The 23617-nt window shown below is 34.8% G+C and overlaps 1 protein-coding gene across 3 annotated transcripts in view; it reads left to right on the top strand.

The window, feature by feature from the left end:
- The window catches only part of LOC144958147 (cubilin-like), a 232482-nt gene that overhangs the window by 98176 nt on the left and 110689 nt on the right, over nt 1-23617 (top strand). For all 3 annotated transcript variants that reach the window (XM_078889900.1, XM_078889901.1, XM_078889902.1), the window contains 6 exons: nt 1116-1297; nt 11940-12108; nt 13888-14072; nt 15573-15735; nt 17934-18047; nt 21910-22131. In XM_078889900.1, coding sequence (XP_078746026.1) covers nt 1116-1297; nt 11940-12108; nt 13888-14072; nt 15573-15735; nt 17934-18047; nt 21910-22131 — 1035 coding nt within the window. The remainder of the gene's footprint in view (nt 1-1115; nt 1298-11939; nt 12109-13887; nt 14073-15572; nt 15736-17933; nt 18048-21909; nt 22132-23617) is intronic.

Consider the following 23617-nt stretch of genomic DNA (forward strand, 5'->3'; position numbering starts at 1 on the left):
TGTTTTTTGGTATCACAGAATCCAGGAGTAGCATTTAAAATGTTGAAAAAAAAATAATTAATTTAGAGATGGAAATGAATTGTCTAGTGACCCATTGTGCTAAATCTGGTGTCAATAGGATGAAGGCGTCAATACCTCACATCACCAGAAAAGGCTACTGTATCTCATCTTTGAGAAAAAGCAGCACTGGCTGTATTGTACCATACAAAGATACCAATGGGTGGTGTGTAAACAAGTTGATTCATGGATCTCGTAATAAAATCTGCCTTTCACCTCCAGAGATAATCTGCGGATATAAAAAAAAGTGTCTAATTACACTGGCAGATTTTGTCAAGATCATCTTCACAAATATCCGTCAGTAATCCGAGGATGGTCCAGGGCTTAAATAGTTGGTGTTTATCGATGCGTATAATAAGGACATTAGATGAGACCCTACCAAGTCTATTGCAAAGTACTTTCTGTCAGATATATCTACAGAGCTACCCTGATGGATGGACAGTGGAAACTGCAAAATACCTTTCCTAAGGACACACCATTTACGCACCTAGTTGCTAGGTTGAAATATATCCTTCATAAACATATGGCCGAACACTGACCAAAAAATTACATAATGCAAATGACGACCACCAATAGAAAGTGTAGAGTGTGTTGTATTCAACAATCCGACCAATTGGATCACTTATTATTAATGACAACTCACTTTTTACTCTGTGTTGGTGATTGTTATATATATTTATGGTGTAATATATTTTTTGTGAAATGTCATGGTCTATCTTTAGCGTTTATATAGCGCAAGAACAATGTGCTAAAAGTGGTTTACAAAGGGTCCCAAAAAACAAAACATGCTGCATGTAAAGTGCTATTAATATTTTTTTTCTGGCAGAGACAGTGCTGTAAATGGCAAGGTGGTCTTTTTATGACTGTTCGGTGAGAGAATGGAAGTAAAGAGCCCTTTCCAAGGATTCAACTTTGCACTGCCAAGAGCAGGACTCAAAACTGTTGTGCCTATAAGGCAATTTGATAAAGGCTATGGTTTCATCTGCCTCCAAATTCATTGGGAGTCCATTTACATCACAGCTATACACAACCAGTTTTTGTATGTCCCATATTTTCAGGCTGTGGGGGAGTCATATTCCGTAACAGGGGCGTATTGCACAGTCCTGGCTATCCAGGATTGTATCAAGATGCCATGGAGTGTTTGTGGCGTGTTACCGCAGATCTGGGCAAAAGAATACAAGTCACTGTCACCGATTTGGATTTGGAGAATTCCAGAGATTGTCAATATGACGTTTTAGAAGTGAGTAAAGGGGAGAGGGAGGGAGGGAGAGAGAGAGAGAGAGAGAGAGAGAGAGAGAGAGAGAGAGAGAGAGAGAGGAGGGGGAGGGAGGGGGAGGGAGGGAGGAGGGAGGGGAGAGAGGGAGGAGAGAGAGAGAGAGAGAGGAGGGAGAGAGAGAGAGGAGAGAGAGAGAGAGAGAGAGAGAGAGAGAGAGAGAGGAGAGAGAGAGAGAGAGAGAGAGAGAGAGAGAGGAGAGAGAGAGAGAGAGAGAGGGGAGAGAGAGAGAGAGAGAGGAGAGAGAGGGAGAGAGAGAGAGAGAGAGAGGAGAGAGAGAGAGAGAGAGAGAGAGAGAAGAGAGAGAGAGAGAGAGAGAGAGAAGAAGAGAGGAGAGAGAGGAGAGAGAGAGGAAGGAGAAAGAGAGAGAGAGAGAAGAGAGAGAGAGGAAGAGGAGAGGAGAGAAGAGGAGAGGAGAGAGAAGAGAGAGAGAGAGAGAGAGAAGAGAGAGAGAAGAGAGAGGAGGGAGAGAGAGAGAGAGAGAGAGGAGAGAGGAGAGAGAGAGAGAGAGAGAGAGAGAGAGAGAGAGAGAGAAGAGAGAGAGAGAGAGGGGAGAGAGGAAAGAGAGAGAGAGAGAGAGAGAAGAGAGAGAGAGAGAGAGAGAGAGAGAAGAGAGAGGGAGAAGGAGAGGAGGAGAGAGAGAAAGAAGAGAGGAGAGAGAGAGAGGAAGAAGAGAGAGGAGCTCGCCGTTTTTTTTTTTGTCTGGCCGGAATTCGAAAATGAAAAAAACCGGCAACTGTCGCCATAGAAAAAATCATTTTCGCCGATTCCGAAAATGAAAGCTGTCTGACGACAAAATAAGGAGCAGTAAAGATGACATAATAAGGTGGGTGTTACTTTTTAATTACTATAATACCACTAATGCTACTGGATCACCACTGTAGTTTATATAATTAACCGCACTTCTGTTTTTTCCTCTTATTGGTAATTGCAGGATTTTTTTTTCTGAGCACCTGCCTTTGCAGGATTAATATCATTGAGTAACTTTCACCCATGGGTGTGCATATTTTCACTGTTGGAATTTGAGTTTAGATTTTAAATTTTCGTTGACAAATATTTTTTTCCAACAAAATACAGAAATTTATTAAAACAAAATAAAAACTGATCAAAACATAAAATTATCAAACTTTGAATAGATCCGGTAAAGTTGGCCTATGAAATATTTTTAAAAATCTTTCATGATCCTCAAAGCTGTCAAACACCCAACTGATAGCTTAAAGAAAAGGGGAATTATCTAGCATAGTAGAAGCATGTTTATAGGCAGAGGGGAAAGAAGCAGAATTAATTAATCAATTACCAGTTAACAAATCACAGAGGAGCTTGCATTTTAGTTGCAGAGTACATTGCTCTCACCGACAGTTGGTCATGAGGTCATACTACCTGGCGAGCAGGGGTCAACGAGCTACTGCCAGAACTGTCAAAATTCCATCAAAATTATCAAATGTGATCATTTGTAATTCATTTGCGTTATAATCTTTAACTATTGTTATATATTATATTATTTCTCTGACATTTCATCTTTATTCTCATACGATTTCTATTTTTACGGGATATATGTACGTCAAATTATAATGAAAACAAATACCTTATATTTCAAATTCTCATAAGTTCACATAGACTAAATTGAATCAAGAAATAACACATTTAGACAAACACCACCCCCTTCTAAATCCATACATAATACAGGGATAATACTGAACTTTTCACCCTACAAGAATCTTCAAAGTGATTTTTCTGAAACTCATGCAATGTGGTTTTGATTAACAACTTGTCAGATCAAATTCCCTACCAACCAGTAGAATAACAAGTCTCTTCACAGTGCTGACCACTGTTATCATTCTACAATCTGAGAAACTCATCAAGCAATCATCACGGTACTTTAAGTTGTTGGTAACAACACAAATAATACGATGCAGGCAATGTTATAGCCATATTTCTGTCATACTCTGCAAAAAAAGGCCATTTTAACAAATTTGGCCAGAAAACTTGTCCTTCAAATATTGATCAGCTAAAATGACCCTCATCGTGTCAAAAACTCTCAAACTTGAGACTTCCTTGCGGTTTAAGTTTGAGAGTTTTAGTTTAGATGAAGTCTCAGGTTTTAGAGTTTTTGACAAGATGAGGACACAGCCGTTTATTACACTAGATATCTTTCACTTTAGTTTACTACCGTCTCACCCCCAATGGAAACGACCCACCGTCGATGACGGGGAGACCACCGAGTGGTTATGTTATAACAGATGTTCAGAATGTGAGAACTGGCCTATATTTATCCCTGTGGGTAGAATGCACCGCTTGGATTTCATTGTGTCAGTCTATAGGACAGATTTCGTAAAATCGTTAAATTTTACACTGCAATTGCTGACCATACACTTCTCCTATATTTTTCTATTTTGTATGGATATAACGGCCACATTTTCATCTTACAGACGCAATTATTTTCATTGATATCAAGAAATGGTGAGTATGCTTTATTCTTTCTTGAAACATGTATATTTTTCTATTTAAAATTAACCTGAAAAATATTTTTAATTGTTTAAAAAATTCAAATTGATGTTATCTGAGTTTTGTTACCCCAGCACATGGTAGTAAACATAAGAGTTATAATTTTCTTTTAATATAGCATTTATTTCAATGATTTGTAATGACAGGTTTTTGCACAATGAATGTGTTAACACATCTTGTCTAATTCTTTGTTGGCTAACAAAAGTCCCGTATTCAGACAAACTCCAGAGACATAAGAACACGAGTCCAGTGGTGATGTTAACATTGTTATTGTTGTTGTTTTATGGTCATGATGACGATGATGATGATGATAGCGCAGTAAGAGTAGTAATCGTAGTAGTAGTAGTAGTAGTAGTAGTAGTAGTAGTAGTAGTAGTAGTAGTAGCAGTAGTGCAAATTTTTAGCACGAAACGATTTTTATTGCTTGCTCAGTCAAGTTCACATGATTTCTCTGTGAAAATTGAACTTTGAACCTATAAATTTCACACCGATTTGCCATTCCGTCTTCACGATTCGCACCTTCCCTCGATATTCTTCTACATCGCCCGTTGGTACAGTCAACGGGCGTGAGAAAAGAGGGTAGATAGATATATTATGACATCATCAAAAAGCGATGTGATCAAAGGTGGCGGATGATTGTGTAACATCAAAAGTCCGATGGACTGCGCTACAAGGCCGAACATTCGAGGGTATATGTGATTTGAGTGGGAGAGGCTTATTTGACTTTGCCGATGACCGACTGTGGACGATTGGAATTATAATTGTCCTTTTTCAGCAGCCAATTGGAAATGGGTAATTGTAATCATCTGATTGGCGCTCCATGGATAGAAAGCATTTTGAAGGTCATGCAATGAAATTAATTGCTGGAGAGGTGGAGTCAATTTGAAATGAATTGATAGTAATTTGGGGCGTTGTATATGTGTCAAATAAGACTTTCGCAGACCGGTGATAAATCAATTTTTTTTTGGGCCGCAAATGGTACAATAAACTTCTTTTTCTATCTTATTTTTGCTAAAAATATTTCAGAGTGGGTATATAGGCGGATTCCATTGTGAATAACGGGCATTAGAACTATATTTTAAAGGAAAATTATTGCGTTATTATTATTAGCTGTCATCTAGGCGATCACTATCGTATTATTACTAACAATCAATAATATTATTATAATTCTTATTATTACAATTATTATTATTATTATTATTATTATTATTATTATTATTATTATTATTATTATTATTATTATTATTATTATTATTATTATTAATTGTTATTATTATCATCATCATCATCATCATCATCATCATCATCATCATCATCATCATCATCATCATCATCATCATCATCATCATCATCATCATCATCAATATCAATAATAACTAATGATTTATTCTTTTTACTCAGATGAATGGTCATACTGAAAACAAGCATTGTCTCAATGTAAATGGACTCTGCCGAATATGCTGTGAAAGGGCTCAAATGAGAAATGTGGTTAAAAAACATTTCATGCAAACTGCTCCAGAATTAGCAAGTGAAGTTCCACTGGTGAAAAAAAGAAAACAGAGCGTTGATTAATTAAATGCAGTTTCTGTGACATGTAACAGTCAGCTGTTCCTTACAATAATCGTGAGGTTTTACGTATGTCAATAAAAAATATAAAAATGTGTTAAGATCTATAGAAACGTCAGAGGAATGCTTATAACTTATCTTTACCTATGAATTGTCAATTTATTATAAAGAAACAGTTCATTTTGATTATCCCTCCCATCCTTTTCAATGCGTTTATCACGATTTTTTATTGTCAAAAAATGGATATTATTTATTATTACTATTATTATTATTATTATTATTATTATTATTATTATTATTATTATTATTATTATTATTATTATTATTATTATTATTATTATTATTACAGTGGGGATCAAGAGTAAGATAAATACACTGATATTATATAATTATTACTAGTATTAGTATTACATTGATATCACCTGTTTCAACTGATTCACAATGATCATTTTGTTATCCATGATAAAATGATCTGCTTATTGAACAACCGGTTGTTCAATAAGCAGATCATTTTCAACAAATTTCCATTTTAAATAGTACTAGCTGTGTGGTCGGAGTCCTTTTTTTGTCGCAGTACTGGAGAGAGAGATAGAGAGAGTATGTGTGTGTGTGTTGGTGTACATAAAACTAATTTATGCAATGTTTTACAACGAAACAATTTTCATTTTCCCACCTCAGTTTAATCTCCCATCATTTCTCTCTGACAATTGAACTTTGAACCTATAACTTTAACTCAGTTACGTCATTCCATCTTCACGATTCGCACCTCATCGCGATATTCTTTTATGTTGACTCGTGGTACAGTCAACAAGGTTGAGAGAAGAAGATAGAAATTGAGTGACATCATAGAAAAGCGATGTGATCCAAGCTGGCGGATGGTTGTGTAAACATCAAAGACCAGTGACTGGTCTACAAGGCCTATCATATTCGTGGGTATGTGTGATTTGAGTAGGAGGAGCTTTCTTGACTTTGCTGATGACCGACTGGTGGACAATTGAAATTAGAATTGTCCTTATTCAGAAGCTAATTGGAAATGGGCAATTGTAAAAAGCTGATTGAACGCTCCATGGAAAGAAAACAGTTTGAGCGACATGGAAGGTAATTGCCGGAGAGCGTGGAGTGGGGAGGAGTAAATTATATTGAATGAATTGATAGTAGGTTGGGGCGGTGGGAAGTTAAATAAAACTCTCGGAAACAGGTGATGAGTCAATTCTTTGGCCGCAAATGATTCAGTAAAATTCTTTATTCTTTCTTTCTTTTTGTAATTTCCTTTCTCTCAGAGTGGACATATTGGCGAATTCCAATTTTCTTAAAAACCGGGCATTTAGAATGATATTTTAAAGAGAAATTATTGCGTTTTACAAAAATTAACAGGCATTTAGGTGATAGCCACTATATTATTTATTTTCATGAAAATGATCATCATCATCATCATCATCATCATCATATTATTATTATTATTATTATTATAATTATTATTATTATTATTATTATTTATTATTATTATTATTATTATTATTTATTTTATTATTATTATTATTATTATTATTATTATTATTATTATTATTTTATTTTATTATTCTTATTATTATTCTTATTTTTTCTTTTCTTCTTCTTCTTCTTCTTCTTCTTCTTCTTCTTCTTCTTCTTCTTCTTCTTCTTCTTCTTCTTCTTCTTCTTCTTCTTCTTCTTCTTCTTTCTTCTTTTTCTTATTCTTTTCTTCTTCTTATTATTATATTATTATTATTATATTATATATTATTATTATATTATTATTATTATTATTATTATTAATTATTATTATTATTATTATTATTATTATATTATTATTATTATTATATTATTATTATTATTATTATTATTATATAGTTTAGATCTATACAAAACGCCAAAGGAATGCATATAACATATCTTTACCTAAGAATTGTCAATTGCCATTACTAAATCAACAAACCCCCTACAATGCGGTGATCACGCTTTTTTTTTTATTGCTGTCAAAAGAGGATATTGCTGTACAGGTGAGTGGATATCTCAACAATCCTTCATTACCAAATGACTTTAATTATATATTACTACTCTGTGAATATTGATGATTATTGCAGTATTTCTCATTTATTTGTATAAACTCAGATAACTATGTAATCAATGATTATATCGTTTGAAGTAATTAAAATTTCTGACTCGTTTTTATGGTTATTTCCTATAAAATCTAATCCCAAATGATCTACAGAAATTATATCAAATAAAAGTATGTATATCACTAGTTATGACTCTAAAATATCTTATTGCAAAATCTAACAACATCTTTACTCAGTCTCCCTTTCGGCAAAGGCCGTGACTCGCCATCAGTTATGAACTAGCGTCCGGCAAAATTTACCTGTCGAACTAAAGTGAAAGCAGTAAACGGCTGTGAGGATCATATTTTTCGATTGATATTTGAAGGAGTTTTCTGGCCAAAATTTAACTAGTTTTCACAGAGTACAGAAGAGTTGAAGAGATGCAAACATTAAGAACACCTTGGGATTGAGATCCATTTATATCGTTCTATGTGTATTCACACAACCAATGACAGTACAATGTTGTAATGATAATATAATAGTATAGTGCAGTGGAATGCTAGTACAGGGACTATATTATAGTATTATAATATTTATCATGTGTGGCCAACTTTCATGACCAGCCCAGTTTATATGGACATTTTTCACTCTGATTTTTTGTCTTATTGTGAGGATAGTTTAATGTGGTGGATAGCGACATTTTGGTTGAGGGTTCAATTAATTCTATTATCAGAGGTAGATGATGCTGGCGGTGGTGGTGGCAACAACGTAAGTGATGCTGGTGGTTTAGGGACGGAAGTAGTACTGGTGCTGCTGAAAATTATGGTGATGCTGTCGTCGGGGCTAATACTTGTAAAAAAAAAACCCGACACGTTTCATTAAAAACAATTTGGCCAGAAAACTTGTCCTTTAAATATCGATCATTTATAATGAGCGTGTCCAATCCAACTCCAGGTTCGCGAGTTTTTGATGTGATGAAAACAAGTTTTCTGGCCAAAATTTTAAAAATGTGTTGGTTTTTAAAAAAAGTACAGCAGTGTGATCGTTTTGTTGACGTATGGTGTAGTGTATGGGTTGGAGCGGTGGTGGTGATGGTGACGACAGTAGTAGTAGTGATAGAGGCACGGGGAATGGTGATGGTGATGATACTAGTTGTACTGGGGACACAGGGGGATGGTGGTGCTGGTCACGATAAAGTCGACAGTGGGCATCAATAACACAGTGAGGTTAAATGATCGGGAACACCACATTATAACTAATTTTTGTCCTTCAACCTTCATTTGAAAATGACTGATGTCAATGCCTCTCTATAGGTACCACAATAGACGTTATTTTTGTGGCAGAAAAAAAACCTATATATTTTGCGTCATGCGTCAAAAAAAAAAGATTGTTTTTAAATCGGGTCATTCAACCGTTGATACTTTGGCCATTAAAAAGCGTACAGTAATAAAGTTGGTATCATCGGAAAGAGGAAAGTTTCAGCTTTATTCCTACACCAGATCAACAATAAAAAATGGACATTTAAGGGAGGAAAATGACGTTTTAAAACTTTACAGCAGCGGAGAAACCTGACATATTACTGATTTAAATTTGATCCGAGTCTGTCTAAAAGACAAACATCTTATCTCTATTTCTACCAATTTGTTTTAATGAAAGTTGTTTAATGACCAAGGTATCGCATTTTAAAAAAGCCCACCAAATCCTTGTTTTCAACTTTGGGTGTTATCGGATTTTTTTACACATTTTTTTATTAAAGTACTTTCATAGTTTATGTTTTAGATAGTTTAAAACAAAATGAATAAGATAAATGTTGTTATTTCAATTGATAACTCGGGTCGGTAAGTGGGTATGTTTTAACAATGGAACAGCCTAAATAAACCCCTCATTTTTCCGGTTTTTATTAACGTGTAATCTTTTGGATGACTTTCTAGCCTGGGTTTTCATTGAACGACGTTTGTTTTTTATCAATTTATACATGTAATTTTTTTCAAATCTGGTTTGTCTCTCGATGTTTATTTATTGCTAAACAAAAGACACGGTACGAATTTATACACACACTCTCCACTTATGGCGGCCATGTTGTTGCTATGACAAAATGATTGTTTGACCTCGTTAGAACTGAAGTAGATTTTTACGGTCGAAGGTGTAATGTCGTTTTTAAAACAATTGCATAGGAATACCCACTACTTGTAGTTTATAAATAGAAAAAAGACACACAATGATTCGTCCCAATGTGTTAGAAAATTGAAAAAGCATTGCTATTGTTTATTTTATTTGGGAAAAGCGGTACTTGTACATGGTTTTTAGATTGGAGAAATAAGACTTCGAAGTGCCACTTTGTTGTCTAACAGTTTTATTTTTCTTTCTGATGCTTTCATGATAGTGATAGACTATGTAAAGGAACAATAAGAGTTAATAGTGGATAATGAAGCAGTATATCTGTAGAAGTTAAATAATATAATTCTTTACGCCATTAAAACTGCATCAAAATGGATAATAGGATGACGTGTATTTATTTGTTTTTGTTTGTTTGTATTTTTTTTGGTATGTTTTTGTTTTAAATCGGGAAGAGATGTAAATTTAAGACGAGAAAAGAAGCAAATAAAGAGATCTTTTTTTCAGTTTTGGTTTTGGTGAGATTTGCGATACCTCAGTACGTACAATACTCGCCTCTCAAGCAAAGGGACGTTAATCATAAAAAATCGGGTGGCTAGGTCTTTAGGGTGTGTGTGGCGGAAAGTACTTTATTTCAGACTAGCGTTCTATCTAAAGGGTAACAGTTCATTCAGTAACACAGAAATCAGGATACAGTCACGCGTCACAGACCCTAAGGCACTAAAAGACTTTGGGATGGTAGGGGGCTGAGGGCGCAAAAGACACACCTGCTAGGCACAAGCGCATGTTTCCGTATAAGAGGAAAGCACTCTACTGCCAACGTATATGTCGATACCCTCCTAATAACATACAAAGAGACGATTTACAGTGGAAAAATCATCCCCCATTATAGGAATAATACATTTTACTGCACCCTTTCGGTTAAGGATCCCAGAGAGGGCCAAGGCAAAACCAAGCAATATAATTACCAGACAAATCCATAAAGTAGAATGGAAGTGAAACAGACGATGCAGAAATAAAGACACGATGTCCTGAGATTATAGGGGTTTCTTAAGAGGTTGATTTATTATTTTATGCTGCTGGTTCGAACAGTCTGCTTATCATTCATGATTTCATGTTGAATTTTGAGAAGGAAATATTGACTTTGCCAAAAAGTTAAGATGATTTTTTAATTCAGCAGGTTCGGTTTCCTATAGCGTGTGAAGCTTTTCTTCTATCTTCATTATTTTGAGAGATATTTAATCTTTTATACATTTTGCTCGTGATTATAGCTATTTTTCTGCCAACATGCAACATTACGTGTTCCTGATGTTTACTTCTTTATTTTTCAAAGACCATTTGAAGAAATTGTCTGAAAAAAATTGGATCTCTTCCCTGGAGTACTCTCTACTCGTTGACGTGAATTACATGTCATATTGTATGATCATTATGTTAATATAGTATATGGAATGTGCTATTTCGTCATGCTGGAGGCCAAAACATTTACTTTCGCGAGTGTTTTGGTGAATTTTCAACAGACTGTAGATTTAGGAAAAAATTTGTGTCTGGTTCAAATCTTGTTATATTTTATTTACCTAGTCACTCTGCTTTAAAATTGTGTATCACAAGTATGATCGATCTTTTTAGTGGTTAGTTACATTACATCAAAGTTGGAATATGTTCTTACATCAATTGGCAAGCAAAAAATGTCTAAGTTCTTGAAAAATGAATTTGCTCTCAATTTCTTACTTATTTATGGATTTTCAAAATTTAAAAAGTGTTTTCCATGACTATCAGAATGCTTTATGAATATAGTAAGAAAAGTCAATTTTCAATATTTTAAAATTGTCTCTTGTCGTACCAACTCTCTACTAATATTAGAACAACTATATTCATGACATCACCATTTAATAATTGCCGTCTTCAAACTTAATCATAATGAAGTTTATTATTTTAAAGTAATCATACCACAATTTTTAAGCAAATAATCGATGACCAACTTTTTGCAGTAATTAAATTAAAAATTACATATGCCAATCACTGGTGCTCAGCCGAGCTTCTCTACGAAACTAAACTATGTGTTATAATAATCGCATGACCTGGCAATTTTAACAGGTAATGGAGCTGTGGTTGGAATTTACAATTCTTTTTATTCTATATCTGTGGGTATATCATATGACATGTAACATAGGAGAGAAAATGAGGAAAAGAACAATGATATATCACTAATTATGTTTGTTCGCCGACAGTGACTTCAACCTTGCTGAATCACGCAGGTAGCATGAAAACTAAAAGGAACGATATGTGGTAAAACGAACAGCCGTGAAATGTTTGTTACTTTATCTATATTTGGTTTACAATAATTCATGATACTGAAACTTTTCCAGCTCTTTGAGGGCCCTGATGATACAGGTAACAGAGTGGTTCAGCTCTGTCACACCCAATCCACAGAACATACCTACACCATCAACAGCCATGTTATGTATGTCAGATTCAAGACGGATTTTTCAGTCGGTGGTCGGGGCTTCACATTAAACTATCAAGCTGAAGATGGAGGTTTGTCATCTTCCTCTTCTTCTTCTCACTTGCTTTCAGTATCTCTGGCATCTGATTAAGTCTATAGTAGATATATGTACAATTTACGCTTTGTAAAGTGCTTTGAGCACATTAAGTGGATATTGCACTTTAAAAAAGCTCATCTTTTTTCTTCTTATAGGTAGATTACTTACATACTTAATCCTCTTGAGGCTTTGCTTTCGGCTTTGCAGTGCCTTTATTCCAGGACTGGCCTGCTTCCTTCAGTTCTTTTTCCATGGTCCTTTGCCAGGTTTTTTTAGGTCTCCTCTGCTTTCTCTTCCCATCTGCTGTCCAGTACAGGACTGTCTTGAGAATTGACCCTTTTTCCATTCTGGCCACATGACCCAGCCAACGCTATCTTCTTTTTATTTGGCTTTCAATGTTAATGTTAGTGCAGTCAGCTTTCTTTAATAGATCCACTGTTTCTATTTTTGTAGGCCAAAATAAAGAATTTACAATATATTATGGCATATTTTTGTAGATACATTACCTGAAACATATTAACAGTTTGTGAGAGAAAAAATGAGAATTACTAATATCTGTTTTCAAAATCTATTGCTATTTTTTAAGATTTTGTTTTTGATTAGTTGTCTTAGATTTGGGACTAAATTTGGTATAATTTTGAAATCTCAAAATGAAGCTGTTGTCTTATTGAATTCATGACTTGATTTGCCTTAGAAAATTACAATTAAAGTCTTCATTTCATGAATTGTTGGTCTTTAAGGTTTCCTTATTGTCTTATAGAGGGCTTTTAGTCCAGTATTTAGTGTGATTTTTATAAACTGATAGTGCATAGTGTTTTATGCCATTAATTTATGAAAAAAAATCTATTGTTCCTATATTGTTGGTAGGAAAAATCTTCTTCAATGTGTTCAGATCATTATTTTGGCCTATTGCCACTAAACGTACACAGTGGCATGGCGATTAAAGACTGACAAATGTCTTAGGACGTAATAGTAAACCTGAAAAGCAGATGATGTTGTAATTTTTGTCCTTGTTCTTTGCCCAATAATCAACTCAAGTTTGGTAATCCCCTTTCAGTTTTCCTACTTATAATGGACCCATTCCCCCCAAAAAATTGTATGTGAAAACACTTCAATACTTCCCCTTTAAAATGGTATAACATTTTATTATTATTGCAAAACATTAGATTCCAGTTGGTGAGAGAATCAAGCTGCATGCAATTGGTCTGTATGCAAATTTTTACACTCCACTGGGTTAGTCAGATTCCCTTAACAATATAAGGGGAATATTTGACCTTTCAGAAAATACATTGGATATTCCTTAGTTGTAGATAGATTGAATGAACAATATCTTTTTTCATTGACTTGACAATGACACCACTCAATGTCGTTATTGTCAGTTATAGTGATACACTTATCAAGGTTGGTGCACTTAATTGGAATAATTGTTTATCCCTCAGCTTCATAGCACGGATCCAGTGGTTGAGTTTTATACTGATCTCAGACTAGACTAATGGATAGACTGTTCCCTGGTATCAACTTGTATTCTGTATTAAAATGTCCCATTGTCTTACTTTTTCTTGGCTGCTGTTTAAAACATCTAAATATAACTTTTGACCACCCCTCCTGGTAATTTGGGCTTTTTTTTTTTTGCTGATGTTGAAATTAACTTGTGCTGTAAACACAACCCGTAAAACCTCAAACAAAACATTTACCCCTTATGCTTTTTATTTTTATTGGAAGCTGTTGTATTCAATCTTTGTTTATTATACTAATTGTCCCTATCTTGTTTCAGGTTGTGGGGGTAACTTTACTGGTCGTCAGGGTACTATTCGCTCTCCTGGATACCCCAACAATCCCCAGAATGCTAGGGTTTGTGATTACCTCATTACAGTGGCACCTGGATCCAATGTGGTCCTAAACTTTACGGACATTTATTTGGAAGGAGGGAGGGCCTGTTCAGACTTTTATGGTCTCACTGTAAGTGAAAATATTTTTAGGAGCAAGCACTGTTATAACATGAAATCTGAAAAGACAGGTTTTATAGCTATTTTCCTTCATGACAAGCTAATGTTTTGGGATGATTTTTTTTCTTGTTTTATTTTTCTTGCACTGTTTCATACACATATTTTCATACTAGGCAGGTATGGGATGATTTTTTTCTTATATTTATTTTTCTGCTTTATCTGGCCCTGTTTCATACACACCAGATTTGAATATCACTGTAATGGTGCTACAAACTTCAGTTAGAACCATCGGCATGTTCAACTATGGGTAAACCTGATTGGTAAACTGGAAAGCAAACATTCACTTGTCACGGCAGAACATGTGGATGATGATTACTGTTACCTATTGCAATAAATAAGGAAAAATGTCATTTCGTAAAGAAGCATGAAATCGAACATAGTTCTGGTGGACTTTAACAATTTTTGACATGTTGAGTTCAAACATACATTTATTTTTGTGATCAGAGTACCATTTATCATTTAGTAAATTAATGGGCTAAAACAGAGCAAAGATTAATGGTATTAATGTGCTCAAACATAAATACGAAAATAAAAGAAATAAACAGTTGCACTTCTGAGGACTTGAGAAAGATTCAGACAATATTATAGATATCCACGATTTGCAAGTAGTGCCACATATGAAACAAATCATTCCAACGTCAATAAAGACGTTTATTGAAACAAAGCCATTCATTTCGTATTTAACCAACAGATGTGTATTCAATCCCAAAAATTCCTATTGTGTCAATTGTGTTAACTGAAGCATGTGAACCTGTCATTATTAAGGAAACCTCCTGTTCTACTGGAGGGTTAGCCTCTAAAAACTGGTGATCCTACTTGTAGGTGTATAGCGGTTGTAATGTTAAGAGAAAAAAAAAAGAATCATAATACAATAGAACTTAATTAAACAGCTTGCATTCCATAATTCTTGATTAAGCAAAGAAAATGTGAATACCCAAATCTATAATTTTAATGTTGATAGTGCACCATAAATTCAAAGAAAAGACATGGTTACCAACAATCTGCTATGAGGTGCTTAAAAGCCAATGTATTTTGATGACCTTCGCTGTCCTTTCTTTCGTCATCCTTTTTCATTTACTTATTCTTCAACTTCAACTTCATCATCATCATCGTCATCATTGTATGCCTGCACACAAATTTTTTACCCCCTTTTACATGACATCATTATGAACTATCATTTTATATGTAGTTTATAATTCACAACCTAAAATGTGAGAATATGAGATGGATAAATATGTAAATTATAAAAGAAAATGATTGTGCTAGCATCAAGAAATTGAAGAAACTGTGTTTGCCTATTTATTTCCTGTGATTTTTTTCCCCTCCTCAGTCAAAATCCCTTACTTATTTTATAAGAATTTTTTTTTTAAACGAAGTTACTGCATAGCATAGTTTCAGGTAGTAGGTATTCATTAGATATAGAATCATAAATTGTAAATTTTAATTCTTACAGATGTTTGAAGGAGCCAATATCTCCATGCCTCAAGTGGCGATATTTTGTGGACTTGAATTTGCTACTGTGGTCAGGTCTTCTGGAAATCAGGTTTTTTTGCGATTAAGAACCACTAGCTATGGTTTGACTCCAACAGGAAAATTTAGTTTGGAGTATTCTACAGGTGTGACCAGTTTTTTTGACAATATATATATATATATATATAGAGAGAGAGAGAGAGAGAGAGAGAGAGATAGAGAGAGAGAGAGAGAGAGTTAGTTAGTTGCTAGCCTCGGCCATTCCGGGCTCCACATGACTTAGTTATATGATAATGTCCAGAATACAGATTCCTCGAAAATGGGAGAGAGATGCCAGCTTCTCCACCAGCAAGAGGAGATATTGGGTGGCAGCTAATTGGCTCTGGTCAAGAATCTGCTTAACAGCACAATCACTAGATCAGTGGGGTCTGGCCAACTGCCCAACATGTACCTGTTGTGGTCAAGAGCCCGAAACCACAGCGCATCTAGTTGAATGGTGCGTTGTGATAAAGCTTCCAGGCGGGTTTGCTACAGTGCATGAGTGCGGTAATGAGTTTGCATACTGTATAGATCATCTTAACATAGTAGTGTGAACACCATTAGAAGCTGTAGTGTGAACACCATTAGAAGCTGCAGCCAGCAGGGAAAAGTCAGATGGATTTATGTTTTTGTGACAGATGGTATTATTCCCCTTAAAAATCATCTCTCTCTCGCACATGTATTATTTTTCACAGGTCTTAGACCTTTATTAAATTTTCAGACAGAGGGTCGGCCTGACCTTGTGAGGGCTTTTCTCTGAGGTAACGAAATATTCAAAATTGGTCAAAAACTATTATAACACTCCAGTTGTATAGTTTCCTATAAAAATCATTGTAATAGTCAATTTATAACGAAATATTTGATAGAAGCTTAACAGAAAAGGAGATTAGTAGCCGATTTTATCCCCTCTGTTTTCATTATTTAATAATAATAAAGATAATTAAGTAATCAAGTCTAGAAAATATCAAAGAAGAAATGAGGTTTGAATAGCTTTAAAATTTTTAAAAATTAGCCAATTGTGAAATTCTTCTGACCTCAATGTAAAAAGTCTTACATAAAATATCGATATGGCAATGCATGGAAAGGATAGAGTCAAAGTAAACACCCAAATTTCTAGCTCTGTCAGTAAATGGACTTTTTCGTTTTCAATTGTAATAAAATTGTTATACTCACTTTTAAATGAGGTAAAAAATTCAGGGGCACAGAAAATTATTTAAAAAGGTTAAAGTTCAGGATTTTTAATAAATGATTGTTTACCTTGACCTTCGACATAAATAGTTAAAGTCAGTGACACGCTTATGTCGTAAGTAGTCTTTTATGCATTTTAAGCATGATTGGTATATTCCTGTTAAAGACTACAGAAGAGGTGTTATAATTATCTGACTGTCCCCCTTCTTTTTGGATACTGTGTTAGTGTATATGAGGGACTTTACGCCGTTTCAAACTTGGCTAGCCGATGGATTGCTCTTGAGTCCACCTCTGTCTCTGAACTACCTCTCTTTGTCCTCCCATCTCTTGGGATTCTTGTAAATGCAGTTGAACTTTTTTCATCTTCCTTTTTACTGACGCTGAAATAATCTAAAAGTAAAACCCCTAAAAACAAACCAACAACAAAAAAAAAAAAAACCCAAACCCATCATGATTTGTAATGGCAACAGTTTTGCTCATAGAAAGTCTGACTTGTTGGTCTAATGGTATGAAAGTCGCCTTTGGATCTGTAAGTTCCTGGTTTGAGTCATGCTGTGGGAGGTGCAAAGTTGAGTCCATTGAAAAGGCTCTCTACTTACATACTCTCCTTGTACTCGGGTGTAAAATGAGTACCTGTCCACTAACAGAGTTGCCTCTGTAGAAAAAAAATGTAGTATTGCCCTACAGGTGTGAAGTCTTGTCCTGCATTTTAAGTGATACTGTTGGCTGGGACAACTTGTAATAAATTGCTTTGAGCACATATAGTGATATTGCACTATATAAAAGCTCGGTTAAATAATTATTTAAAAAAAAATGAAGACAGCCATTTTGTAAGTAACAACTTTTATAATATCCATCACCCCTCTCTTTTAATTTGTGGTGGTCTAATCGTTGCCAATGATTCACCCAGTTGCTGTTGTCTTAGGATCCTTTGCAAAGTGCTTTGAGCACATTTAGTGGATATCGCAGGATATGAAATGTCATATATATATATATATATATATATATATATATAATATATACACACACACACACACACACATATATATTCTAAAATCAAATACAACCATTATATTAATAACAACTTTTATATATCCCCTTAATCCTTTATTCTTAGGCTGTGGTGGTCTCATTGTGGCCAATGATTCTGCTATCCAGTCCCTGGGTTTCCCCTCTCCAGTTCCGAGGGGAACAACCTGCCAATGGACCGTCCAAGTGGTTCCAAATCTTGGTAAGATTAAGCCACTTTTATCCTTAGCATTTGTGACTGGCTGCGTCAATCTGGGCCAAAGAAAACTTGAGTTTAAAATCATGGTGATCAGAATTGGGAGCAGGTCTGTAAATCTTCCGTCTATTGTCGGATTTCCGACAGTACGATTTTGCTCTATAAGTGCTCATATTTTTTCTTAAAAATAATAGTCAAAATAAAATTCGTAACGTCAAAGAATATATCCAATAAAAAAGAAAATAAAAGACTTTTATTTCGTTCCTCGAAAAAATTAGATTTTATTCCGTTTCAAATGCCGACTTAAAAAAAAAACAAAAAACAAGAAAATTTATTTGTCGCATCAAAGACAAAACAAAACTTGCCGTCTATTAGTTAGCTATAATATTATCATGCCACCTCCACGATCAGCTAGACGTTAATGTATTCACTGCCTGGCTAACTGTGCCACAGCCAGCGAGAGAGGGTTGCAAAGTTTGCGCGAGTCGTCTTGACACAATCACCTTGTCAGTAACTAACGCACGCACAGAAGTGTGTCGAACCGGACCGGAAGGGTTCTCTCTATTTTGCTACCGACACACATGCATATCTCCGGTTCTCATATCTTTTTCTCTATATTTTTTGGTTACATCCGGATGTGAGATGGAAAAAAAATAATGCGAAATAATTATTTTTCTTCGAAATATATATTCTTCTTTGAAAGCTCTCACACGACCGCACCACCTCCTATTCTTCTTCTTCTTCTTTTTCTTCTTCTTCTTCTTCTTCTTCTTCTTCTTCTTCTTCTTCTTCTTCTTCTTCTTCTTCTTCTTCTTCTTCTTCTTCTTCTTCTTCTTCTTCTTCTTCTTCTTCTTCTTCTTCTTCTTCTTCTTCTTCTTCTTCTTCTTCTTCTTCCTCTTCTTCTTCCTCTTCTTCTTCTTCTTCTTCTTCTTTTTCTTCTTCTTCTTCTTCTTCTTAATTTTAATAATTAATAATACTTTATTGCATCCCAAAAAGGAAATTTTTTGTACAGACGTGTTATAATTTACACAATAAGATAAAAATACAATGGAAATAGGATGTATATATATAAAAAAAAGGAGCAGCTCTATAACCAGAGCTGCGCTTTATAATATGAATAATATCAACACAGTAAAATAGTTAAAACTGTCACTATAAATTGAAAATTGAAAAGATTGCAAAACAAATAAATTAATAAATTTATATTTATATTTTTAAAAAGTAAAAATGAGAAATAATTATATAAAATGATTATTGCTTGTTGTTATAAAGCCTAATACTGGACGGCAGAAAAGATTTTCGGTGTCTCTCTGTTTTCGTTGAAATAGAGAAAGGGCGACCACTTCTTTCTGACATAATAATTGATGGTCTTAGTGGATTATACTGGTCATTTAATATTTTAGTTATTTTATTTATACAAAATTTCTCGTATAAAAGATCTACATCGTCAACATCATTTATATAGCGTTTAATGGATTTTTTAATATTTGAATTTATTTTGTTCCTTTCCACTGCTAAGCAATTGCCTCCCCAAGCTGTTATACAAAATGACAAAACACTTTTGATTACTGCTCTATAAAATAATAATGTGCAGAGGGTTTTATCTATTCTAAACTGAGAGAGTTTTGATAAAAAATATGTACGTCTGCACATCTTATGCCTAATTATTTTCAAGTGTTCATCCCACTTGAGCCTGTCATCAATCGTTACACCAAGGTATTTGTAGTGAGGAACTCGCTGGACGAATTGGTCCTTTAATTTTAACGGTTCTATCGGTTCCTTCACTCTCCTAAAGTCAATCACTAGCTCCTTTGTCTTGCTGATGTTAAGCTCTAGGTGGTGGGCATCACACCAAGACACAAATCTATCAATTTCTTGCCTATAAGCCACTTCGTTGCCATTTGTTATGAGGCCTTGAAGAGCGGTGTGTCATCTGCAAACTTTATTATAGGTACACTCAGGTTTTGACTTCTACAGTCATTCGTGTATATTGTGAATAATACAGGGGACAATACACAACCTTGAGGAGCACCAGTATTTGTAGTTATACAGGAAGATTTGTTTTGTCCTAATTGAACATATTGTGCTCTCTCCGTAAGAAATTCGAGCACCCAAGCAATTATATACTTGTTTAAATTCAGACTAGTCAATTTTTGAACAACCAACTGAGGTTGCATTGTATTGAACGCTGAAGAAAAATCTGCAAAAAGCAATCTGCAATAGCTCCTAGCGTGATCTAGATGCCTGTAGATGCCTTCTTCTTCTTCTTCTTCTTCTTCTTCTTCTTCTTCTTCTTCTTCTTCTTCTTCTTCTTCTTCTTCTTCTTCTTCTTCTTCTTCTTCTTCTTCTTCTTCTTCTTCTTCTTCTTCTTCTTCCTCTTCTTCCTCTTCTTCTTCTTCTTCTTCTTCTTCTTCTTCTTCTTCTTCTTCTTCTTCTTCTTCTTCTTCTTCTTCTTCTTCTTCTATAAGAATTAATCCAAATAAACGAAAGAATCAGCGTAAACATTTAACACAAACAGGAGCGAAGATACGCAGCTTCCCATGTCAAGCACGAGATACACATCCTTCAAAAGGGTAGGAATTGCTCTCTTCCTTTCATTTTACAACTAACTCAGACCTGGGCCCTCAAATAATTGGGATATTTTTTTTTGATACCATAAAATAAGGACCTCATTATTAATAAGTAGGGGAAAGTGACATGATTTGACGAGTCAATTGACGTGTCATATCTGTGTTGTGTCCATATTTTTGTCCTGTTGTGTCTATTTTGGCGTGTTCAAAAATTTCCGACAATTTTCTCACCAACCATTTACAGGCCTGTGGGAGGTTTTTTTAAATTTAAGGAAAAAATAATACTTAATGAGGGTATGTATTTAAACTCAAAGTTCATGTTAAGTTTAAAGTTCAAGTTTGACATTCAGGTTCACCTTGACATAAAACTATTCTGATATGATTAGTCACACTTTGCCTTTAGCTATACTATGTTTACTTTTTTTAATGTGGTGAACTGTATGATATAGACCTGTAAATTCTCAGTCAATTAACTGAAATCAGTCAATTCGTCAAATTCAAATATTTCAAAAAAGGGAAGAAAGAATTAAACAAAGAAAGAATTCATGAATCGTAGTCGAATGACTGTAAAGTTAATTAGGAATGTTCCACAGCGCTACGCATAGCTCATGGGCCGTTTATATTAACGATAGATATATTGCCAAGGCTAAGCGACGCTTTTTAGTTTTAGAATTGCCGTGTCTGAACACACCCCAGTGTATTTTCACACAGCCTTCGTGAAATTATTTTTTCACTTTCCAAACCTGCCGTAGCCAATTTTAACTGAGCCGCCGAGTGATAAATTTCACTGTTTCGTCTAAGCCAAAATTGACCACATTTACTTGAAGGACAGGAAAAGTATGAAAAAGAAAAATTCGAGCACCGGAAGTTCGTTATGTAGACACCTTCAAATCGAAAGTTAAATGATTGCTACAAGCACATCTCGATTGCCTCATGTTGTAAACAAACTGGTTGATCGTTTCTAAGTTTCTTCACTGATTGGGTACCTAATTATAAGGAACAATGGTAATTAGCCTAATTAATTCCCACGCAAATTAGTTTTCTGCCATTGCTTTGCTCAAGTGAGCTTGCTGTTTACCTTTCATTTTGATTCTTTCGATTTTACCGCTACGACGAATTACGAATTACAATACAAATAATTAAATCTTAGAAAGAATCATCTCCAAAAATTGTATTATTTATTTTTCTGACTCTAAGGCTGTCCTGTTTTATTTTTCATTTTCACCATTAATACATCTTTCATTTCCCCCCCTCCCCTTTCCCCAACGGGTAAAAAAAAATGAAATGAAATTTTCCAGCTAACCCTCTACTGAGCCTGACGTTTACCAACTTTGATATTGTGTCATATGAAAGCTGTGATGATGCCTATGTACAAGTCAGCACAGGACTGGCCAATGGTACCAGATATTGTGGAGGCAGCCTCCCTGCCACTATTTATGCCTCAGAATCAATGATAGTCAAATTAGTGTCTCCCTTTGTAACCAATGGATTCAGGGCGATTGCATCTTCTCTCATCACCTGTAAGTATGCTAAACTAATATCGGGGATCCTGATAGCTCAGTTGGTAGAACACTCAACTTATGAGCATAGTTACTGGTATTGGTCTTGGCTTCAGTTGAGCTTTTTTTTCTGACCCTCTGTCCAGCCAGCACTGATTGTGGGTCTGTTTAGATCCGTCAGAAAATGCTTTAAAATAGACCAGTTCGTTATTAAAAGGATGTCAGCAAATTTTACCATCATTTCAATGCTACACAAAGATGGGTCGTATGGATATAAAGCCTAATATATTTTAATGGATGGGTGTTACCTGAAGCATGAAGTGGTAAGAAACATCGTAACAAGGTAAAAGTAAAATGTGTGAATAAAATACAATTCAAAACTGTTGTTTCTTTTTGCTGAAGGAGGCTAAGTATCGTTTTTCATTGAGGCTTTACCAGTAAAAATTTTACAGGCATGTATGTCATTCTTGGATTGGAATTGATGATTCAGCATTGCTCAGTCTTTGCTTTACACTAGGAAGGTACACTGTGTGGCCTTGAGCAAGCCACCTCTTACCATCATTAATTTTGTGGCGCTGCACTGTGGCTGACAACTAGGTTATTCCAGTCTTCCTTTGGAATAGAATCGAAAAAACAAATTTCCCCTTGGGGATGAATAAAGGGAATTGTAATTGTATCTATATGATATAGTGCAATTTCTACTAAATGTGCTCAAAGTGCTTTCCAAGGGGTACAAAGTCAAAAATAACACTTAGTATGTAGTGTCTCCTATTAGGCGCTATTGCAATTGCTCCCATGATAGTACCCAAGCCGAGAACCCACCAATGCAAAGGCAGGTGTCATACCATTAGATCAAAGAATGGCACATATTTTTCAATGCTTTCTAATTCATATACCATCAGTAGATAATCATCATAAACCAATAGTGAGATAAAATTAACCTAGTATCAGAAAATGTCAGCAAAATTTTGAATTTAGAATACTAAGCTGCTAGAAGCTACGGACTGTAAAAAGTAATAAATAAACATGAATATAACAGCTTCAAAAAAGAACAAAATGCCAAGCACAAAGTTTAATATTTTGTTTCTTTTTTTGAAGCTGTTATATTCATTTTTGTTTATTATGAATTGAGAAGTTGACCCGTTGGGGAATCAAGTTGACAAATATAATCTCAACTTAACAAATGTGACTAATGGCAAAGTATGATTTAGAGTAACAGTGAATGAGATACTAGTTCTAGTCAACAAAATGTGATCCACTAAATCTATTTAGTATTAAGTCAGGATGAACGATAATTGCATTTAAAGTCAAAATGATTGGAATTAAGATTTTTTTTTTTCAAGCAACTATGCAGTGTGGTATGGCACTCGCCTCTGGATTGGAAGGGTTTGAATCCCGCTCTCAGTAGCACATCGTTGAGTCTTTGAAAAAGGCTCATTACTCACATTATGTCACCATACTTAGGTGTAAAATGTGTACCTGGCCTTAAACAGCATGGTTTCTTGTC

This window comes from Berghia stephanieae, chromosome 12 (assembly GCF_034508935.2).
Source record: "Berghia stephanieae isolate SIO BIC M18660-M18661 chromosome 12, UCSD_Bste_1.3, whole genome shotgun sequence".
Classification (NCBI taxonomy): Eukaryota; Metazoa; Mollusca; class Gastropoda; order Nudibranchia; family Aeolidiidae; genus Berghia; species Berghia stephanieae.